Here is a 22,062-nt window from a genome sequence, read left to right as displayed (position 1 = left end):
TTTTGATCTAACCCATCGAAAAATACATAAATGGGAAATATACCTGAAGGCGAAGCAGGATCGCCTTTGCCAGGAGGGGGATTCGTTGGGCAACCTATTAAAAAACCTGTGGAGGTTCCTCGTGGTTAATTTGATTATCATTCTAATTTTTGTTGCCTTTTTATAAAAATTGAAAATTTGTTTCGCTCATAACGGTAATAATTTGAAACATTTCAACTGTCATCTCTTAATAACAAAATTTTAGCTTTCTCCAGAAGAGATTGAGAAGCGACGTCAAAATGCTCGTTATTTAAATCAGCCTGTGTGTAATTAAGATTTTCTAATTTTGTCAAATGGTTTTTGCTTTTAGATTGTTGTGTTTGATAAAGTTCAAGCGCCCACTGATGAGCTAAAGCAATTTTGGCAATATCAGATTCACGGGGCAAGTATGAATGTTGCAAATGTTTTTTTTTAATTGCACGTCTTTTTAGGGAGTATTGATCCTTCGATAATTATTCAATATTTTTATCAACTTGAAGAAAGAAGGAAAATTGATATATCAAAAATGGAAAGAAATCAAGTTTGTGAATTTTGTTTTTTGAGGAAGTTAATACAATCTTATTCAATAAAAAGGCTGCGATAGTTAATTATGTCAAAGGAGTGTATAAATTAGGTTCGCAGTTAGGGGATAATATGAAAGATGCATTTGTTGAATATGGAACAGCTTTACGTCAATTTCTACAGGCAAGCGTTTCAATAAAATCTGATCTTTTTGAATTACAGATTCAAATTGGGGATATACAGCAACATGTTTGAATTTTTATTGTTTATGTCATTGTTTTTCAATTGTATTCAATTATATGTGAATTATTTTTATTGATTTTTGAAGCTTACGGAAATTGCTTCTTCTCTTCCCCCGTTTTTAAAGATGCCTTCTTTCAATATAAAAGCTTCATACAAAGATTATATAAAAATAGAAGAAGAAATAATAAAAGCACAACGAATGAAATAGTAATTCATTTCATGAATTTTTGAATATGGAAATTCCTTTCATTTCTTTGTTTATTTCTCTATATTTCTCATTCGTTCATTTCATTATTTGAGTTATTGCACTTCACAATTTTTCATGAGATTCCAATGTTAAAAGCCTTTTATATATCCAGTTTATTTAATTTTTATTGATCTTTCCCAAAAGTAATTGGTTGTTTATTTCTTGGAAAGGATGATATCTTTTCAAGAAAAAGAAGAACGAGTGTATATTGCAAAATTATTCCAGAGCTCAGAAAATTATGAAGGTATTTCATATTATTTGGAGATATATTTGATTATTTGTTTTGAAACAGAAATGCTTCGAGTTATGAAAGAAATTGTTTCAAATTGCTCTGACATTGGTCATGTTGAACGCACTCTTCTGTTCACAGCTTATAAATATTTAATTAACAAATATCAAGAAGCTTGGCATATATGCCTTAACACAGAGCAGTATGAACGAGAACAGTTTAACGAAAACTTTGCGCGGATAGCTCAAGAACAAAGGGTGAAAAATGCTGAAAAAATAACGGATTTGTGTAACGATGCTGTTATTCTAGTATATAAATATTTACTTCCATCTGCTCAGCCAGGCGAAGCACGCGTTTCATGCTTAACAACGTATGAAATTTTTTGTTTATTTTAAGTGATAATGGAAAGTTTTTGCAACAGTATTGGAGATTATTGTAGATACATTAGCGAAGTTACTGAAGAAAAGATACATGAGGAGGCTGTTCAGAAGTCGTTGAATGCATATTCATCTGCATTGGAAGCTGGTAAAAAAGAATTGTCACCCATAGATAGCACCTTCTTGGGGCTTGTTTTAAATTTTTCGGTGTTTTATTTCTATGTCCTTGGAGAAAGGGAAAATGCAATTTCATTGGTAGAAGAAGCACTTCGAGAAGCAGAAATTGAGCTTTCTACAGAAAAAACTGATGAAAGTCAGAATGCAAAGGACAATGAAGAATCAAAAAGCCTGCTTGATGTAATAAAAGAAAATTTGGGGATATGGAAATCAAGCGTCATTGATGAATTAAGAGAGTGAACTTATTTAAGTTGTTCTGCCTGTTAGAAGCAATATCGTGTTTTAAAGGAAGATGTTTGTCCATTCAACATTTGTAGGAAGACAAGTGCATAACGAATTAAAGAAACGCTCGCAAAATAAAATTTTGTTGAAATGACATAACTTCTTGAAAGCTTGTTATTTGAGTGTTCAAAATTTTATATTTTCCGTTTGAAAAATTAGATATCTGACTGATTTGAATTCATATTGCAATGACGATGATGAGGCATTTCGAGAAGAGTTAAAATGGAAATATACTCGTGAATTTTATCTGTTTGATTGCGATTTGTGTGTATTTGACTTCTGTTTGTATTTATTGAATCATATCTTTAAATATGCTTCATTCTGTCAATGAATTAATAAAGGTGCGTTCAATTCATCATGAACAAGCACGTTTTATTCAAATCTCTCTCCTTTTTTTTTTTAATTAAACTTAAAAACTTTCGCTTCAAATGAAATGAAAATGCAAATTCAAAAGTCATCCCAAATGAAATGTAAAACAAACTATTATCTGAAGAATCAGATATCTTCTACAAAAGAAACAATACAGAACATAAAAAAATAAAAAATCGCCAACAAAAATAAATATCACAACAGAAACAACGTTTGAGGAGAAATGAAGTGGTGGAGGAAAGGGGAGGTGATGGCAATATTTAAAAAGCATGCAAAAAAACTACCAGGTTATAACAAAAAATAAAAATTGTATAAATTCCACAACACCTTGATAACATACATGGCAGTTAGCCATAAAAGAAATCAGGTTTACTCTCATTCAGGTAAAATGTTAAAAAAATGCAGTTTCCATATTTCTCTCTTCATCCCTGCTGTATTTTCCCACAGTTGATATTGCAAATTTCCATTGTAAATTGCAGGTGGAAATTAAAATAAATAAAATACAATTAAATTAAATATGGCAATATTCTTTGAAATCTTAAGTTCGGGTTCTTTCTCTTCTCTTCCTCCACTCTGCATTCACACGCCATGTCATAAACTCTGCCTTTTTGCGGAGGAGTTCATCTAAAAGCATTTGCGTCTGCCTTCCCACTTCTTCCTCTTCCTCTTCGCTGCTTAGCGAATTCTCATGAAGATATATAACAGTTGTATATTTTTTGTTGAAGCGAAGTGTCATCGCAAGAAGTGAAAGATTATTTGTTACAATCGACGAAGAAGCAGAAGATGTCGGGAAAGAGATGGAAGTGGATGAGTTTGATGAGGTTGGTGAGGTCGGTGAAGAAGTTGATGACGAAATAGAAGAAGAAAGTGATGTGCTTGAGAAGATGGGTGATTGTGAAGGAGAGGGAAGCGGTGGGGAAGATGACGATATTGAAACTGAAGTGGATGAAGTGTTCTTTTCACACTGCTGCTTTTCTCTGTCTCTTTCTCTCTTTCGCTTCATCTGCCCAACATACAAATGGTTGATCGTCACATGATCGGGAATGGGAAGCAAAATGGCTTCTTCGCCTTCTTTTCGCTCTCTCGAAAGGATTATCCTGTGAAACAGCGAGGGAAGCGGAAGCGGACTGGCAAAATCATACAAAATTGCATCGGGCTGCCGATCGCTCCATCGCTGGTTTTCTCTTTCTTTGCTCATTGCACGCTCTCGCTCTCTATCAACTCCCTTGTCTCTATCTCTGTCTCTGTCTCTTTCTCTATCCCGATCGTCATCGATGTGGCGGTGTGTGTGATGCTCGTGGGTTTCATGGGTTTCATGGGTTTCGGGGGTTTCGGGGGTTTCGTGCATTTCGCGTTTTTCTTGCGGCTCTCCTTGTTCAAGTGTGTCTGCTTCTTCTGATTCTGATTCTGATTCAACTTTTTCCTCTTCTTTTGCATGTGCAGGAGAAAACTCCACCCTGTGCTGGCGATGTGCGCGAGTCATTCTGCCTGGTTCTTCATCTCGAACATTTTCATTCTCTGGGTATGTGTTTTTTGTATTTTCTTTTTCTTTTGCAGATTCAGTTTGCTTCTCAGTTTCCTTTTCACTATCCAAAATTTTGTCATCACTTCCTTTGCTTTCCTTTGGTTTGCTGATTTCTGCTTCTTCTGCTTCTATTTCCTTAAAATCCTTGTTATTAGGCTGCTCAGACTCTTTTCCACTTTCTGCGTCTCGATCTTTCAAAACAGTTAGATTTGGATCAACTGATAATATGTTTATCACTTGGCCATTTGGATCGACACCATTATGATAAAGAGGATCATGACGCCATTGCCCGTCAACTATGTATTTGAAATAATACTGCCCTTGGGTTAAAGGAATTGTCACAGTCCAACGTTTTTTCCAAATTGAATAACGTTCTCCATTCCATTTTTCATAATCAGCTTTAAGAAGTCCTAACTGTTCTGAAGTGTATGCTCCGTTTTGCAAATCTTCTTTTGAAGGACCGACTGCGTCAACATCTGGAATTGGTTGATGGGTCAATGGAAGTTTGTGTGTCCACGAATTAAATGAACCCGACACAAAGACACTGTCTACGGCTCCATGTTTCCAAACAAAATTAACACGTACAACTTGTTGGCGTGATTCTTTGGGATCTTTTGGTGTAATTTCTTGTTCGACATGAATAATTTCTGAATTTGTTCCGTGAACAGAAGTGTTTTCTTGTTGATGATTGTAAGCTGTAAAAAAAAAAGAATTTTTTCAATTAAAAAATAAATAACAATTCAAACATGTTAAATGTTGTTCCACTTCTGAAGTTTGCGCTTTGCTGTTCTTTGGTCCCATGAAAAAAAATGAAAAAATAATCTATGTATGGTTATATTGATCATTTTTATTTGAAGAATTTTTAAAATAACATGATATTCGTTCTTCGAGATATGATCAAATTTTTTTCAAAATATTATAATATTCCTCAATTAAATACTCCATTGGAATAAATTTCTTTTTTTTAAGTCATGAAAAACCAAGTGGAAAAAAAAAATTTCTTTTTGCATAATTAAATCTGATGTATCGTCTCGAAAAAAAACAGAAAATTGAAAAACAATAATTATTAATCATATATAATTTATTGAGCAGGCAGGTATTTGTTATCAAAAATTTTAATTTGATTTTTGTTTGTCAATAGTCGAAAAAGACAGTTGTTTTATGAAATTTGATCGTTTTATTTCTTTTTCTTTTTTCTGACAATAACCATATATGCGTGATTGAAAGATCCAATTTCATACAAATAGAAAACAAACTCATTTAACAAAATGTGAAAGATGATCGAAATCTTTTTCTTCTTAAAGAATTTTTATTGGTTTGATCAAAAAGAAACAAAAGATTTCCATTTCTAACTTCATACGGACAATTCTTGAAGTTTCTTCGCAATTTCTTTTGCGCTTCTTTTTATATAACAAAAACAAAACAGTTTTTATTGCGATCATTTTAGTACTGCTAGATAATCAACGATGTTTGTTTTTGTGTTTTATTTTGTTATTTACAAGGCTTTGATCCTATTTTAGAATATTTTTTTGCAACAAACAGAATGGATTTGTCAGAAGATGATATTTCTGAAGATAACAATTCAGAAGATGATTGTTCTGAAGATGATTGTACTGAAGATGAAATTTTGATTGAGGCCAGAACAGAACAGTTTACAAGTTTGCCATTTTATTTGGATTAAACAGTTTTGAGCAAATTATTTGTTTTTGAAGTTGATTTGAAGAAATGTTTTGTGAACTAGAAGGTTGCAGAGAAGATGAGAAAATGCAGAAAATCGAAGAGATGAATGGATTAGTTGATGAAATGAATGAAAAAGAATTTAGATCTGTTTTCACAAAAGAACAATTTTATAAAATTGATAAAATGATTGAAGAAGAGAAGCTTTTGATGGTAAATGTAATCTTGTTGTTGAAGAATGCTGGTTCTTGCAATGAATTGAAAAGCTTTTTTGATTATGCATTCAGTGTATCTTTTTTGAGTGATCGATTTGAGAAAATGCTTGTTGATGAAGATAAGAAAAATGAAGAAAAGAACGAAAAGCTACTGGCAGATTTTTGTGAATGTTATCTTTTGCTTTGCGATAAAAGCATTCCTGATGAATTGCTTTCAATCGTTGTGCATTGCCTTCTGAAAGTTGCCTCGAAGAAAGAGGGAAATGAGGAAACTCAAAAAGAAGTGGAAATAGCAATGCTATGTTTTAATTGCATTGATGATGGAACTGTATGAGCATTTCAATTTCCATTTTGATACTTTTGCATTTTTTCCTGATTTTTTCAAATTAGAAAATTGAACAAAAATTGTATTTGAATGAGATATCAGAAATCATCAAATATCACCAGGAACATCACAACCTCACCCAACTTGCCTATCAATCTTCTTGGAAGTTTTTGATCAACAGATTTTTCAACAACATAAGCTTGGAAGAAGTGATTGTGAACGAACTGCATTTTACAAGGGAGGCAAGAAGAGAGATCGAAGATATGTTTAAGAGCGTGAATTGGAAGAGAAAAGAAGAGGGAAAAGGAGAAAAGGAAGTGAAGGAAATGCTTGTTATCGAGAGATGGCTCCTTGAAATAAAAAAACTCATATCCTCGTGCACATTGTGGAACGAAGAATGCTCTGGGCTTATCAGAAGCATTTGTCAAGTATTTCAAGCATCAAGAGATGATCACCCAGATATAAGCCATGTATGCATTATTTCTTTGAGAAATGCATCAGACAAGAAAAATATGGAAATTGATGTTTTGCAGAAGGAAGGTGTTATGGATGTATTTTTGGAGGAAATGAATCAATCAACTTTGGATGATGAAAATATATCTCATTGTTTGAATTTCTTTTTGGATATTTCAGAAAGATTGAAAGAAAAGAAGGATGATGGAGAAACGGACGAAACAAAACGAATAGAATTGAAAAGAAAGATATTTGAAAAGATGGAGGAAGAAGGATATGAAGATATCATTGCTGGCTTTCATGAAATGTTTGATTTTTTGAACAGATCATATGTTATTTATGTATTATCATTGAATGTTTCTGATTATTTCGTGAATGCTTAAGGAAATGAAACGAATAGTGCATTGAAATTCAAAAATATTTATTTATCAATTTTTATTTTATTTTATTTTTATTTAAATATTTTTTTGAAGTTATCATTTCACAAAATTGAAAGCAAACCGTTTAATTGTTTTGTTAAAAAGACTATTTTTCAAAACTTCTGGAAAATAATGCAATGCATGTCAAAAAGAAAAGCAATAAATCTGCATAATCATAATTTTTTCTTCAGAAATAACCTTCTGAAACGAATTTCTCCAACCTTCATTGATAGAAAGTGGAACTTTCATTCTTTTCAAATGCACTCAACTATCTTCTTCATTATCCATGCCTTATCTTCAAAACGCTGATTTTAATTTCCTCTTTCAGTTTCAAATTATTCGATTTAACTTGTGAGAGAGAAAAAGAAAGAAAAATTGTTATTTCTTTTTCTTCTTCTTCTTCTGAAAAAAGAAACAAATGAAAAGAACAGATGTCGATTGAAGAAGCTAAAAAGATAGTGAAACTCAAATTGGAAGAAGAAAAACGAGAAAAAGAAGAAATGATGAAGGAAATGAGGAAAAGAATGGAAAAAATTGAAGAAAATGTGTTGTTTCTTCATAAAAGTGATTTTTCTCGTATTTTGTGTAAAGGATGCCGAAGCCTTCTGAGCATTATGAAGAGAAAGACATGAAATGGATGAAGATGAAGAAGATGCTGAGAGATTCAGAGAGGAGAAACAAAAAATTGGAGGAAGAGAAGAAGAAGTTTTGGGAAGAGAACTGAAGATTGGCAGTGAAAGCTGATGGAATAAGGACAGAAAACTATCAATTTCAATATGAAGTGGAGGAGATGATGAAGATGTTGATGGGAGGAAGAGAAGAGAAGAAAAGAAAAGAAAAGAAAAGAAAAGAAAAGTGAATGAGAATGAGAAATTGGACTGGACAAAAGAATGAGGAAGAAATTATTGAGATATTATTGTTCTTCAAAGAGAAAAATCTGAAAAGCAAGTCCGTTTCCAAATAATCAAAGGATGAACAAAAAAGAAACATTGAAACAAAAAGAAGAAAATTTTAAACATTTTTGGGAATCTGTCATCTGCATGCAAAAGATGAAAGATATATACTTGTAATTATTTTTGAGATGCCAAACATTTTTGCAAAACAACTTCATTGCAAAGCTGAAATTTGATTCTGATGGAACAATATTGTGTGAACTACGTACCATGAGTATTGTATTCCCCAACTTTCAACGAATAAGTTCAGGGTTAACTTTTTTAATGGGACTTTTTTCTTTATTGGCACTTTTTTTGTTTTTGCATGCCAATCATTCAAAAAAGCTCGATGAACCTCAACACTTGGATGAGGGTGTTTATAAAACAAATACATTAAATTACCTGTTTGTTTTTTAAATTATATTTATTTTTCGTAGAGATATAGCAATTTTTTATTTATTTTGTAGTGGCTTTTTTCAGCCGAAGAAGCGTTTCACAAATTTTTGAAATACATTTTTTAAAACTACTAGCATTATCATTTTTATGTTTAATATCTTAAGTTAAGCAACTTGTTTTTTCTTCATTTTTTCACATTTCATTTTTTAATCAACATGCGAACACAAATTTGAAAATTTCTTTGCTATTAAAATGAAGTGTTAAAAATTAAAATATGGGTAATTATTTTTGAAAAGTCGCAAATGTTTAATTTACTAATAAATCAAAAATTTCATATCTTGATCAAATTTCGGTTCCCGCTCATGCAACTTCACAGGAATGTATCAAATAGCATTGTCAAATTACATCCTCCGCTTTGGTGAAGTTGCATGAGCGGGAACCGAAATTTGATCAAGATATGAAATTTTTGATTTATTAGTAAATTAAACATTTGCGACTTTTCAAAAATAATTACCCATATTTTAATTTTTAACACTTCATTTTAATAGCAAAGAAATTTTCAAATTTGTGTTCGCATGTTGATTAAAAAATGAAATGTGAAAAAATGAAGAAAAAACAAGTTGCTTAACTTAAGATATTAAACATAAAAATGATAATGCTAGTAGTTTTAAAAAATGTATTTCAAAAATTTGTGAAACGCTTCTTCGGCTGAAAAAAGCCACTACAAAATAAATAAAAAATTGCTATATCTCTACGAAAAATAAATATAATTTAAAAAACAAACAGGTAATTTAATGTATTTGTTTTATAAACACCCTCATCCAAGTGTTGAGGTTCATCGAGCTTTTTTGAATGATTGGCATGCAAAAACAAAAAAAGTGCCAATAAAGAAAAAAGTCCCATTAAAAAAGTTGTCCCTATCAAAGAGTCAAGAGAGAGAAGAGGAAATGAAATATATTCTTAAAAAAAAAGCTTAATGGAATATTTGAAAAGGAAAACATTCAAATTGAATCAGCAAAATCACTTTTTTTCGAGGATAGACTAGAGAGCACTAACAACGTCATTTTTTTAGAAAAGAATATTAATTATTTTTAACGAGATGTTCTTTGAGAAAAATAAATATTTGAAGATAACAATTTTGATAACAAGATATTTGAATTTTTGAGAAATGAAATAATGCAAAGAAATTTCATATTTTGTTTCAAAGATATTTGATATTTTGTATTAATCAACAGAGAAGAAGGTTTTTTTATGCTATATGGGGAAAAATACGATCTATCAAGCATTTATACACAAAGCACAAAATAATTGCTTCACTCATAACTTTATTTCGCTTTCTCAGATTTCAAAATAAATTTGATTTTCATATCCGTGAACAGGCATCAGTGAAATCATAACATGAAGTTTAATGTCATTCTGCGTATATCAAAAAATGGACCCATTTTTATTGTGTTTTTTGAACTTAGAAAATCAATGAAAAGTGCATCATTTTTCAATGAATATGCCTGAAGAGAAATATTTTTCCCCATATCATCAAATACAAAAATATTGATCCTTCAATTCTTTGGAACCTTGATTTTTTTCAGTAATAAATTATTATTATGGCATTTAATAAAAAAATTTGAAATTATTGATCATGAATATAATATTTTTCTTCAGAACATTCATTTTATTCCTGATAATGAATCTTGTCTTCCTTCTTTTTGAAAGCTTCCTCCTTGTCATTCCAACGAAAACACAAAATATTCCACTAAATTTTCTTGTGGAGAACAAAGATATTAGTGCTTTGATAAACTTAAATAATACCCAATTTAACTCACAAGGAATCAAATCAGTAAATGCACAATATCATAAAAGGACGGATAAGCAACTCGATAACGATCAAAACACTTACTCTGGCGTGGAAAGACGGAAGTTTGGAATTTCTTCAGTGATTTTCACATTTTTACGATTCACTAATTCTTCAATTGGACTGAAAAATATAGCAGTCGAATATTCTTCTTTAACATGTGTGCTCATAACAGACAAATCAACTCTAACGATGGATTCCTGCATTTCCCACCAAAAATCGGAATCTCCGATTCTTTTGCAAAGTGGGTCAATCTGTTTCACAAACATGACTTTGATCTCCCAAAAGAATCTGAATCCTTCCAGTCTCATATTTTCATCTGATGATTCAAATTCTATTGTTTTGAGAAATTCCACCGTTGCAGATCTGACTGTTTCATCATCAGACTATTTCCTATTGTCTGGAAAGAGCAAAAGTGAAGAGATTTCCAACTGTGCCTTCAGGAACATGTCTGTGAAATATGACAAGAACAGTGATTATCAGATATCCCATTCATGTTTTCTGAGTTCTATAAAGAACTGCCTCATTTATTCTTGTGTGAATGTCTTTGAAGGAGGAATCTCGAGTGGATCGCTTTCTTCAGAGAAATTTGTCTGTGTAAACACGACAATAAGCAACGGAAAAAGAGAAACAAATGCCCTTCAGAAAAAAGAGCAAATGAACACAACAGAAAGCCAAACATTTTCATTGTGCGAATGGACTGATTGCACAGCCGAACAAGGGGGTGCACTTTTTGTACATGACAATGAAAATGCCATTCTTACTGTTGAAAATTCGTCATTCGCACGATGCAACGCATCCTCATCAAATGGAGGTGGAATATTTGCATTAAATATCGCAGAATGCATTGTGATCCATACCATATTTATTCAATGCACTACAGCTTCTAAAACAAATAGTGGTGGTGGAGGAATAAAGACAGAGAACATCAACACTCAATCAATGGTTGATGATTGCACATTTAATTTCTGTTCTTCGGGCGACGATGGAGGGGCAATATACGTTTATCGAACAAAAACTCAAAGACAGAAAAATTGTATCATTAATTCTTTTTTTGATGACTGTCAATGTAATAGTTCATCCGATGGAGCAGGGGGAGCAATTTTGCATTGGGGTCCTGTGGATAAAGTTATCATTTCAAACTGCCATTTCTGCAATTGCCATTCAATGTGCGGAGGTGGCGCTGTGTGCCAAAATATTTATTCAAATAATGACGGAATTTTATTTTATTACTGTTTTTTCCACAATAATTTGTGTGCAAAAGGAGGACACGATATTGCTCTTCATTCTTCAACAAAAAACAATATTGATTCAAGCTGTTATTCAACAAGACAAACAGAAAACAGAGTCAGTTCTGATTTCACAAAAATTGCAGATAGAAGCGAATGGCTTCACAACGATTTTGGAAATACCAGATTTGTTTCTTCGATTGATTTACAGCAAAAAGGTCGTGACACATTTGCATGTGGGTTGGATAAAATCCATTCATGTTGCACCATCAGCCGTTGCCTCACGCAACTCATTCCAGATTTTGTAACAAATATTGAGGTGTTTTCGGGAACGATTACAGAAACCAAAAGTGTGGATTGTGGAACAAACTCTTTCACAATATATGGCCGGAGTGATTTGAGTTCAACAGTTCAAATAGAATTTAAAACATCTGGTTTGTCTCTTTTTTCAGTCTCAACAGGCACATTAATTACCAGAGACTTTGTTCTTGTGTATGATCCAGTCCATTCAAACAATCGTGGATCAAGGCTGTTTGAGATAAGTGGAGCAGGAGGAATGAGCATCAACAAACTGAATATATCTATTGGAAGTGGGCAATCAACAGAAATAGCATTCACGAGAGAGCTGATAAATGTGCAGAATGGGATGTTTCAGATGGAACATGTGAACTTGGCAAAGACAATTTCCACAAATTCATTGTTTTCGCTTTCTTTAACAAATGAAGTTTCATTAACACTATCAGAATGCACGTTTGATGGGATTGAGAGAACAACGAGCGGAGCAGCTGTGATGTTGTTTTCGAACGATAAGGCAAACATTGATATGAATTCTTGTTTTTTTGAAGGATGTGGAAGCGGAACATCTACTGACGGAGGATCAATGATGCTATGTGTTGGGAATGAAAATGAAGTGAGAGTGAAAGGCGGGACCTTTGATGGGTGCTTTTGCTCAGCTTCCAATGGTCTTGGGGGTGGAATACTTCTTCGATTATTGAACGAAAATTCTGAGTTCCTGATATCCTCATCTTTTGGAACAAACACAGCTAAATGGGGGAATGATATCTTTGTCCTTTCACCCAATCTGGAAGAAACGGCAAAATCAGAAAACATCAGATGTGTTACAGATTCATTGGATTCTCTTGAGAAAGTGAGGGGATATGACAATGGAAACACGAGTGTGGCCATTCCTCTGTGCATTTATCTCCTCCCCACCCCAGAAGAAATATATGTGAGCAACGTCGAGGCATCCAATCACTCACATTGTGGAATAGTCGAGTTTCCTTGTTTGACAATGAAGCACTCCCTCACAAGACAAACAGGAGAAAAGAAAATTGTTGTGAATGGAATGATATTGATGAGTGATGAATTGGCATTTGCTGGACAGAAACATGAAATCAGAGGAAATGATGATCAGAGTGGTTGGACAGTTTCTGATACAACCACAGAAACAAACACAGCAATGGTGACAGTTGGAGTGGAAACAGTGCTTTCAGCACTTATCTTCTCTCTTCCATCTTCTCTTCCTCTTCACCAGACTTTCGTTTCATCTTCGTCACAACTGACTCTGTCTCATTGCTCTATTTCTCTTCAAGATCCTTCATCAGAATTAGCATGCCTGTTCTTATCTGTTGATTCTGGTTCGTTGGTTATTGATTTCTTCTCTGCTTCGTCAATCATCTTGAGCACAATTCCATTGATCTCACTGTCTGGAAGTGGGACAAATGCGGAGTTAATGATCACCACATGGTCGAACATGGCTAACTGCACTTTCACAGAAATCGAAAGAGCAGCTGGAAGTGGAGGGTGTGTGAGCATTTGCAACAGCCATGATGATAATGCAAACACACAAATAAATATTGAAGAGTGTGTTTTTGATGGATGCTCTGTGTTGGATGATGGAAGCAGAGGAGGGGCTATCAATGCCCAGTTGAAAGGAAACATTCAAATGAATATTGTTTCATGCACATTCACAGGATGTTCAGCACCAGCTGGAGAAGAAGGGAAAAGTGGGTTTGGCGGAGGGATGGCGCTGAAGTTGATTGATGGCGATTCTTCATTTGTGGTCTCATCTCCTGTTTTTGATACAGACAAGCCAAATGCTGCGAGATATGGAAATAATCTGTTTGTTGAATCATCCAACTTGACAAAGAGCATCACAAACACCTCACTTCCATTTGTGTCTGAGCATCTGGCTGATATTTCGTTGGATTCATTGAGCGGCTTTGATGGAGATGATGGGACAAATGCCATCCCACTGATCTATTTCTGGCGAACATTTGGCTCAGAGATCGTTGTTGGGGGTGATGGAAAAGATGTGTGCATTTGTGGACTTTCAGATTATCCTTGCCTGTCAATCGACCATTCATTAACGAGATTGCCTGAAGGAAACGAAAGGAATATCAAGATCAATGGAAAAGGAATTCTTCAAAAGAGTGTTGATATCAGTGGGGTGACGATAAAATCGGAAGATAACGATGTGTGCTCTTTGGAATGTCACTCTTCAATTGAAGGAACAGAAGGAGCAGCAATGAAGATTTGTGGAATTACCAATTTTGAATTGATCAAGTTTGTGATTCCTTCATCATTCACAAGTGGAGTGAATTATTTGATGCATGTTGAATCAAGCGAGGGATTGTTGACTGTGAAAGACTGCTCATTCACAAAAAATGAAGAAAACAATGAGGGAGAGATTATGAATTATGGGCTGATCAAAGCAGATGGAGGGACAGTGGTGTTGGAATTGGTGTCAATTCAATCACTCGGCTTTTCACATGATGTTGTTTCTGTGTTATCAACAACGATTTTGAACATTTATAATCTAACGATGAAGAGCATTGAGCTGGAAGGAGCAAGCGGATTGAAAATATCAAAGAGTTCAAGAAGAGAGAAAAATGAAGAGGAACAAGATGTTGTTATTGAATGGAGTTCATTCGAAGAAGTCACTCAGAACACAACAGATGATATTCCCATCATTCGAAATGCCAATGATGATGAGCCATTGAAAATGGCGATTCGAAACACAACAATGAAGAGATGCGGAGGGTTGAAGTGTGGAAAGGGAGGAGGGATGTTTTGCATGTTGAATGAAGGAGGAAGCTTCGACTGCTCGTTTAGCACGATTTCTGAGTGTTTCTGCTCAACCACAGGAAGAGGTGGGTGGCTGTTTCTGGAGTGTTGCTCAGTGGCTGAGCATCCTCTGAGCTTTGTGCTGTCGAATCTCACCTTCAAAGACAACACTGCGTTGAGAGGGAGAGATGTGTATGTTCGATGCCACTCAATCGAAACACAGATAGTTGATGAGCAGTTCTTGCTGGATTTCAGAGCACCTTTTGTGAAGGAGCTGGCGATGTGGGGCTGTTCAACAGACTCGTTTGAGGGGGAAGAGGATCTTCTTCTAAGGGTTGTGAAATACCAGAGCGAGACGATATTTGTGTCGGCTTGTGCAGAGAATCACTCTGATTTCAATTCCTGTGGAGAATTGCATGGGCCGTGTGAGTCATTGAACGTGGGAGTGAAGCACATCATCCCGTCGTCGTACTCGCAGCTGTTGATATCAAAGGAAACAGCGATGAGAGGGAAATGCAGCATTCACGATGTTGTTGTCCATCCTCTGGAATCTCCTCCAGCTGCTTTGGTGCATCTGAGCTTTGCAATTGTTAATGATGCAGGATATGTTATCACAACATCAGGGAAAGTTCGGATTGAGAGTGTGAAATTGGACTTTGGCCAGTCGTTTTCATTTTCAGGCAGTTCTGTTGTTCATGAAACAAGTGGCCAACTTTCCCTTTCATTTGTTGATTTTTCATCAGTTGGTGAGTCAAACAGCATTCAACCTGTTGTTCTCAACTCATCGTTGCTGAGCATTGAAAGTGGAATTGTTCATGTTGACAACTGCTCAGTGTCACTCCTTTCATTCAAGAAGCCTTCATTTCTGTTGAGTGGAGATGAGATTTCGTTGACGAATGTGAAACTGGACGAGATTGAATCAACAGCAGATGTGTTTGAGATTGGCAGTTGTGGAATAATGTCCATTAATGGAGTATCTGCGGATGGAGTGAAGCTGTCAGATGGTTGCATCCTTGCAATTGGCAGTTCATCTTCAGGAACAATATCTGTTGGAAGCTCGTCATTCGACAACTGCTCAAGGAATTCAGAAGGAGCTTCTGTTCTTTCGGCTTCTTCAACCTCTGCTCATTTTGAATTTTCAAACTGTTCCTGCACAAAATGTTATTCTCTGTCTGACAAAGGAAGGGTCATGGAAGTGATCAACATGAAAGATGCTTATTTGAATATGTGTGAATTTGAAGGTTTGTTAACGAGCAAAGCGTTATTGGAGCATGAAAATGACATGAAAGAAATATGTGAATGGAATGGATCGGTTGTCCATTCAACGAATTCAACGATGGTGATGAAATACACAACAATTTCGAATGCTTCATCAGGTGGATTTTCGGTGTCGGCTGGCGATGTGACAATCGAGAAAGGAGAGTTTTTGAACAACAATCCTTTCATCGAAAAATATCCTTCTCTCCGTCGAAACATCATTTGTTCAGATTCTGCCTCACTGACCATTTCGAGCTTGAAAGGCGGAGATGGATTGAAGGATAACTCATCGCTTTGGATTCTTAATGATGGATGCACACTTGGAGGAATAGCAGGAGAAAGACCATCGCCTTTCTTCATTCCCAGACTGGAAGAGGTTTCTGTGAATGAAAGTGGAAGCAAGATTTTTATCCAATTCAAGGGATCTCTTTTTGTGCCCTGTGACTTGTCATTCAGACTTGTGTATAAAACAGGGGATGTGGAGCTGGTTGAGACATATCGTTTTGAGGAAGACAGTTTTGTATCAGAAAATGAAGTGATTGGAAGAGTTCCATCAGAAAATATTTCATTGGCTTCAGATGAAACAGAGGTGTCAGTGACGATTCTGTTTGGAAAGCAATCGGCAGAGACATTTCCGCTGATTCTGAAAAACAGAAGTGAACACAAAGGAAATGGAGATGAAAGGATTGCTGAAGGAAGAAAAGAGGGGAAATCGATATGGCCTATTATTGTGATTATTGCATGCATTGTTTGTATAATACTGCTTGTAGTCATTATTGTTTTGGCTGTCAGATGGAGAAGAGCAAAGATTGAGAATAAAGATCTGAGGGAGATAGTGAATGATTCAGTGAAGAAGGATCCAAAAGCATTTGAGATGGTGACGATGGAGATGTCACCGGAGGAGCAGTGGAGGAGAGCGGAGAGAGAAGCTGAAAAGAAGAACGAAGAGAGGATCAAGAAGAGGGTGTACGAGAAAAGCTTGGGACACTCCGAGTCATCGGAGCATTTGTTGAGTGAGAGCGGATCAACAGAATATATCCTAGGAAGAGATTCAGACAAGATTCCAGAATGGATGTTGGAAAAGGTTGAAGAAGAGGAAATTAGAAAGCAGACTCCATCACCATCCATCTCATCCACCTCGACCACTTCAACGACTGATTCAGATTCAACATTTGTTCGTGGAGAGGATCTATGTCCAACCACCTCATCAATGTCGAATCTGGTGGATGCGATTGCCTGTTCATCTCCTCATGAAAAGTTAATTGTGGATCTGAGGGATTCTTTGTTCATGCTGCTTCATGGAAGGAATAAGACAAAGGAAATGGCAATTGGCACTCTGCAGGAGAGGGAGATGACAGCTGCCCAAATTCTATTTTGGGTTGCGAATCTTGCTCTTCACTCGTTTGATAAAATGGAGAACAAGCTTCAGTCACTTGCCAATTTGAGTCCGCTCATTGTGCTGTTCTCTGAACACATGGTCATTTGTGTTGCAATGCATTCTGACTGCTCTTCTTCAGATTCAGACTCATCCTCAATATCTTCATCAACAGTTGTGACATCTACCAGTGATGATGGTGATGAAAGAGATTCTCTGCCCTCATCAGCGTTTGAAGATGAAGAGGATAACAGGAATGAGTGTTTGAGGTGGAAGGCACCTGAATTGCTGAATAGAACAAAGAAGCATGCGACGAAGAAGACAGTTGTGTTCGCGATTGGGATGATGCTGTGGGAGTGTCTGACACTCAAAGTTCCGTTTGGGGAGTATGAGGCGGAGGTGGCAGGGCAGAAGATAGTGAATGGAGAGCGGCCGAAGGTGGAGAAGATGGGAGGGAGCAGTCTTCGGATGTTGGAGGAGAAGTGCGTAGTGCAGGGTTGGGATGAGCGGGTGACATTGGGGGATGTGAAACGTGAGCTGTTCATGAAGATCCCGATGGGGTCGATGTTTGTGACCGCATCAGACGCGTTGGATATTGGAGATGGATCGAGATGTGAAGAGGCAGACAGCGAAGACACAAATGGGAGCTTCACTCGGATAAAATGATACTGATTTTTTTCTTCTTTTTTTCATATGATAAAATGTATTTGAGAAGCTTGGAGAATTGAAAAGTAGTGTCAAGAGAATATTGGCAAGAAGAATTGAATGTTCATTTGAAAACAATTCCTTCCTTTGTTAATGTCTCATTGAGAAGAAACTGCGTTGCCGATCATATTCATGCTTTCGGGAGTGGATTGTCATTCGCTGCATTCTTCGTCCCGAGCCATGATGAGGCTTTCACTTTTTTCCTTTGAACTCATGGAGTTTTCCTAACCGGAGCACAGAATGTTATTTTTGTATTGAAATTTGTTTGCTGGAATGTTCTATTTCGTTTACTTTAATATTTTTTAAAATTTTCATTTCACACAGCAAAAATTCGCAATAAGAGAATTCCATCCACCTCGATCATCAATAATAAATCGTGTTGGATGAAATGAAGAGTGAATGATTTCCATTCAGCTTTGAAAACACTTTTTTTGCCAGAATAATCAAATATAAAAACATCCTTAACACAAAATCTTTTTTTCAATTTTGTTAAAAATTTGTTTTTTGGACTGCAACCCAATAAAAACTGACATTGCAAATTAGGTTCCATTTTCAGCCGTGCTGGATTACAAATTTTTTTTTTCATTGCACACAATCACTTTGACATCATGCTTTTCTTTTTTTTAAAATAATCATTAGCAAAAACAAAGAGTTTTTTTATTCTCTCTTTTATTCGTGAAAAAACTTCAATTTCCTCAGAGTTACAAAATTTCCACATCCGTCCATCCATGCATGCACATATAAAAATAATGAACAAATATATATATTTTCTCAGATAAACCTTTATACCTTTTTCATTTTTAGATAATGTAAATTCGGAAAATGTGCTTTACAGACATGGTTTGAAAACAATTAAACATTTGTTTAAGGATAACTTATAGATAACATTTTTTTCCGTTTCCATATATATAAAGAGAACAGAAAATCAAAAAAATTCATCAGACAATTGTTGTAATTATAAATTTTTAGAATCTTTGCGCTATCAGTCGTATACAATGTTGCAATATAATTACACTTCTTTATCGGATGACAGGCGACAGAGTTTTAGTGATTCTCACACTTCATTGAAAAGAAATTCATCTTCTTCTTATTCAAAGCCATTTTCTTTGTGTGGTGGTGTGCAAAATAAGTAATTCTTTCGCATTTTTAGCTCTTTATTCTTTTTAGAGAATGAAAAGTCAAACGAATATAGCAAGTTAACATCCTCAATTTTTCGTTTTGAACCACAATCCATTCATGAAAAGCCTTTAAATTCTCTTGATTGCTCATCTTCATTTACAGAGTCCTCGAAAGTTCCTTTTTCAATTTCTGTAAGTGGTTTGGATAATGACTATTCTGAAGACTCTGATTCTTCTGATAAGCTTTCAACAGAATCATTTTCCACTCTTATTTCTTCAACAACAAAATCCAAATTACAAGATCCTTTTAAATTTGGCCCTTCTCATATCACTCTTTTTGAAAAATCTTCTGCAATGCATAATAGATCATACAGGTATGCAGATAGTTCCATGGACGTTAGAAATGCTGCGTCCAGAGTAACAGAAAAATGGCGCAAAGACGACATGACTAGAAGAGAAGCGGAAAAAGAATTGGAAATCGATTGGGCGCGGTTTGAGGAGAGGAAGAAGCTTTTATTAGAAGCATCGGTACAGAAATCTGGTTGCCTTGCTGGAGAATGCACAGAATCTGATGATTCATTTGATCCAGATATTGAACTGTCAAAATTGGCCAAAGAAATGGAATGGAAGGAAAGGAAGATGAAACGGGAGAGCCGCCTTATCATTAGAAACGAAATTATCAGCTCGGTCAATTTTTACAAGGAATTTGGAATTTGGCTTCGCAAGTGGCACATTAAAGACGAGGAGGAAGCGAAAATGTGGGACGACGCTGAAGAGGAACATCTACGAAACGAAAACACCACAAAAAAGGAGAGTCAAGAAAAAGACAACGAAACAGACAGAAAAAGAAAGAGAGGAGGAGAACACAGCAAGGAATGTGAGAAAAAGGCAACTGAACCAAAAACTGTGGAAGAGCTGCAGTGCGAACTGCACGACTTGGAACATGCAGAACTTGCAGCAAAGGAGAAAGAGGCGAGGAGAAGGAAACTTCTGAAGCAGCTGGCGAAGGCGCAGCGCAGAGAGGAGAGGAGACTTTTGACTCCGCGTGAGAGAGGGGAGCTTATTCTGAAGAAAGACGAAGAGAGACGAGAGATGCAGCAGCAGCAACAACTGAAGAAACTGATAGAAAAGGGCTATCTGGCAGACACGCTGTCTTCATCATTATTCTCTTCATTATCCTCCTCCTCTTCCTCCTCCTCCTCTTCCTCCTCCTCCTCCTCCTCTTCCTCTTCCTCTTTTTCCTTTTCTTTTGACGAAAGTGCAGATCCCAAAGAGATTGATCCTTCAAACAGTCAAAATGAGCTGTTGTATCATCCAACGGAAAACGATAATTTTCCTACTGGTGCAGATCCTTTCTATTCTTCGTCTTCTTTTTCTTCAATGAGTTATCCGTTGTCTCCTCCACTTTCTTTCTTCCCTCCACTTTCTGTTCCTAACCCGGAATTAATTTCTTCTACTGATGCGAATCTCATGCAAACGGATTCTGATGCATCTCGAGTACCTATTCTCGAAAATTGCACTAATAATTCGACTATGAATAAAATAAGCACAGAGTATACAACAGGCAATGAAGCTATGTTACATTTAGATTCCATCCAAGAAAATACACTTAATTCTTCCTCGTCTCATGTTATACAACCATTTGTTTTACCACAAGCCGAACAATCACGCCCACCTTCCTTCTCTGAAATCTCCTTCCAGCCTCTTCCTCCACCTATTCCTTCTGGTGCCTTTAATCCTCTTCCTCTCGCTTCTGCACCTCCTAGTGATTCTCCTTCATATTTCTTACCGGTCAATACTTTTCCGGTGAATGCGCCTTTGAATGACTCATTTCCGTTTCAAATGCCTTATCCTTTTCTTGTTCCACCCCCAATTATTTCAGACGTCCAACCTTTTCCACATCCAACTTTCGCATCTCAACATCACCCTTGCCCATCTCAATTTCCTTCATTAAATCTTCAATCTTCCTTGCCATTAAACGCACCCCCTTACCAAAGCACAGCACAACCATCTTCCTTTAGCAGTCATTTTTTTCTTCCACCAAACCATTCATCAAATACTCTATCTCCTCTTTTTGCCGAGTTGGAAAGAGCAGCCGAGCGCCGAATGAGAGACGACGAGCCTTATTTGGAGCAGCCTTCATCGCCGCTGCTTGTGTATCCAGAAATCCCTCCAGCTTTTTTGCTCGACAGCAGTAAAGAAAACAGCAGTGCTTCTATAACATCAAATTATGCACAAACATCTTTACTGCCTTTGCCTGAAGGAACACAAAAGCACAACACACAACCAGCAAACGGCGAGTCTATTCTATCATCACCATTTTCAGCACTGGTTATCCTCAGGAAGCCCAGGTTTCCGCTGCCTCCAACACCTTCATCAGCGCTTTACCAGAAATACAAACATTCAAAGGAATTCCTCAAAAGAGTAAATCTGCTTGCTCCACGAAAGTCTGCTGCTTCTTCCTCTTTGCCGTCTGAAACAGAAGCGAATGAATCATCAAAATCTTCAATTTTATCATCTTCGTCATCATCCTCACTGAATCAGTCTGATTTTTCTCTCGATTTTGCATCATTTCATAATGATTCTGCTTCTTCTGCTTTATCGAATGGTCTTTCATTATCTGTTTCATCCGAATTTGATCCAAAAATGTTCAGACCAAAGTTTTCTGATTTTTGTCCTTATAATCAAAATAGAAGCGCTCCTCCTGCTTTTGTAATTCCTTCACTGTTAAATCAACACAAAAATTCAGATTCAAACGTCAGTGCTCCTTTTTCAGGAATATTTGCAGGATATCAGCCAGTCCAGCAAATGCAAAATCAGATTGATGCTGAATTTGAGGATGAAGCATCTGAAGATTTTCCTTCACCACCTCATTCACAGCCACCCTCGCTTCCTTCTTCTCCTGAATTATGAATTGTCAAAGTTTGTCAAAAAGGTGGAACGTGCTAAATGCTAACCTATGAAAACTGAGAAAGCAAAAATTATAACTTTTTTTTAATTTTTATGTGATTGTGAATAGGAACATAAAAAGCCAAAAATTTCAAATGGCAAGCAATT

At 35.9% G+C, this 22,062-nt stretch overlaps 5 protein-coding genes across 5 annotated transcripts; 4 read left to right on the top strand and 1 right to left on the bottom strand.

Annotated features, from left to right (window-relative positions):
- Nucleotides 1-30: 30 nt before the first annotated feature.
- Nucleotides 31-2,053, top strand: MONOS_13535 (putative protein BMH2; the record flags this gene model as incomplete). The annotated part of the gene is made up of 9 exons (XM_067866246.1): nucleotides 31-114; nucleotides 245-301; nucleotides 350-425; nucleotides 471-559; nucleotides 613-789; nucleotides 869-897; nucleotides 1,201-1,274; nucleotides 1,323-1,629; nucleotides 1,681-2,053. The coding sequence occupies 9 exons, from the start codon at nucleotides 31-33 to the stop codon at nucleotides 2,051-2,053; spliced, it is 1,266 nt and encodes a 421-aa protein (XP_067719315.1).
- A 412-nt stretch (nucleotides 2,054-2,465) lies between these two features.
- MONOS_13536 (uncharacterized protein) lies at nucleotides 2,466-4,817 on the bottom strand. Its single transcript, XM_067866247.1, has 2 exons — nucleotides 4,736-4,817; nucleotides 2,466-4,684 (listed from the first exon to the last, which is right to left on the bottom strand). Exons 1-2 carry the CDS (start codon nucleotides 4,788-4,790, stop codon nucleotides 3,003-3,005), a joined length of 1,737 nt encoding a protein of 578 aa, XP_067719314.1. The 5' UTR covers nucleotides 4,791-4,817; the 3' UTR covers nucleotides 2,466-3,002.
- Nucleotides 4,818-5,760: 943 nt separating this feature from the next.
- On the top strand, nucleotides 5,761-7,169 carry MONOS_13537 (uncharacterized protein). The gene is made up of 2 exons (XM_067866248.1): nucleotides 5,761-6,209; nucleotides 6,272-7,169. The coding sequence occupies exons 1-2, from the start codon at nucleotides 5,772-5,774 to the stop codon at nucleotides 7,040-7,042; spliced, it is 1,209 nt and encodes a 402-aa protein (XP_067719313.1). The 5' UTR covers nucleotides 5,761-5,771; the 3' UTR covers nucleotides 7,043-7,169.
- A 3,533-nt stretch (nucleotides 7,170-10,702) lies between these two features.
- Nucleotides 10,703-17,848, top strand: MONOS_5690 (uncharacterized protein; the record flags this gene model as incomplete). Its single annotated transcript, XM_067875862.1, has 2 exons — nucleotides 10,703-12,952; nucleotides 14,051-17,848. The coding sequence occupies 2 exons, from the start codon at nucleotides 10,703-10,705 to the stop codon at nucleotides 17,846-17,848; spliced, it is 6,048 nt and encodes a 2,015-aa protein (XP_067719312.1).
- An 861-nt stretch (nucleotides 17,849-18,709) lies between these two features.
- Nucleotides 18,710-22,043, top strand: MONOS_5691 (uncharacterized protein; the record flags this gene model as incomplete). Its single annotated transcript, XM_067875863.1, has 3 exons — nucleotides 18,710-18,727; nucleotides 18,802-19,003; nucleotides 19,169-22,043. The coding sequence occupies 3 exons, from the start codon at nucleotides 18,710-18,712 to the stop codon at nucleotides 21,916-21,918; spliced, it is 2,970 nt and encodes a 989-aa protein (XP_067719311.1). The 3' UTR covers nucleotides 21,919-22,043.
- Between the last annotated feature and the right edge of the window lie 19 nt (nucleotides 22,044-22,062).

This window comes from Monocercomonoides exilis (genome assembly GCF_001643675.1).
Source record: "Monocercomonoides exilis strain PA203 chromosome Unknown scaffold64-419423, whole genome shotgun sequence".
Taxonomy (NCBI): Eukaryota; Preaxostyla; order Oxymonadida; family Polymastigidae; genus Monocercomonoides; species Monocercomonoides exilis.
Note: the sequence above shows the minus strand (reverse complement) of the source record. Positions and strands in the feature narration are given on the sequence as shown.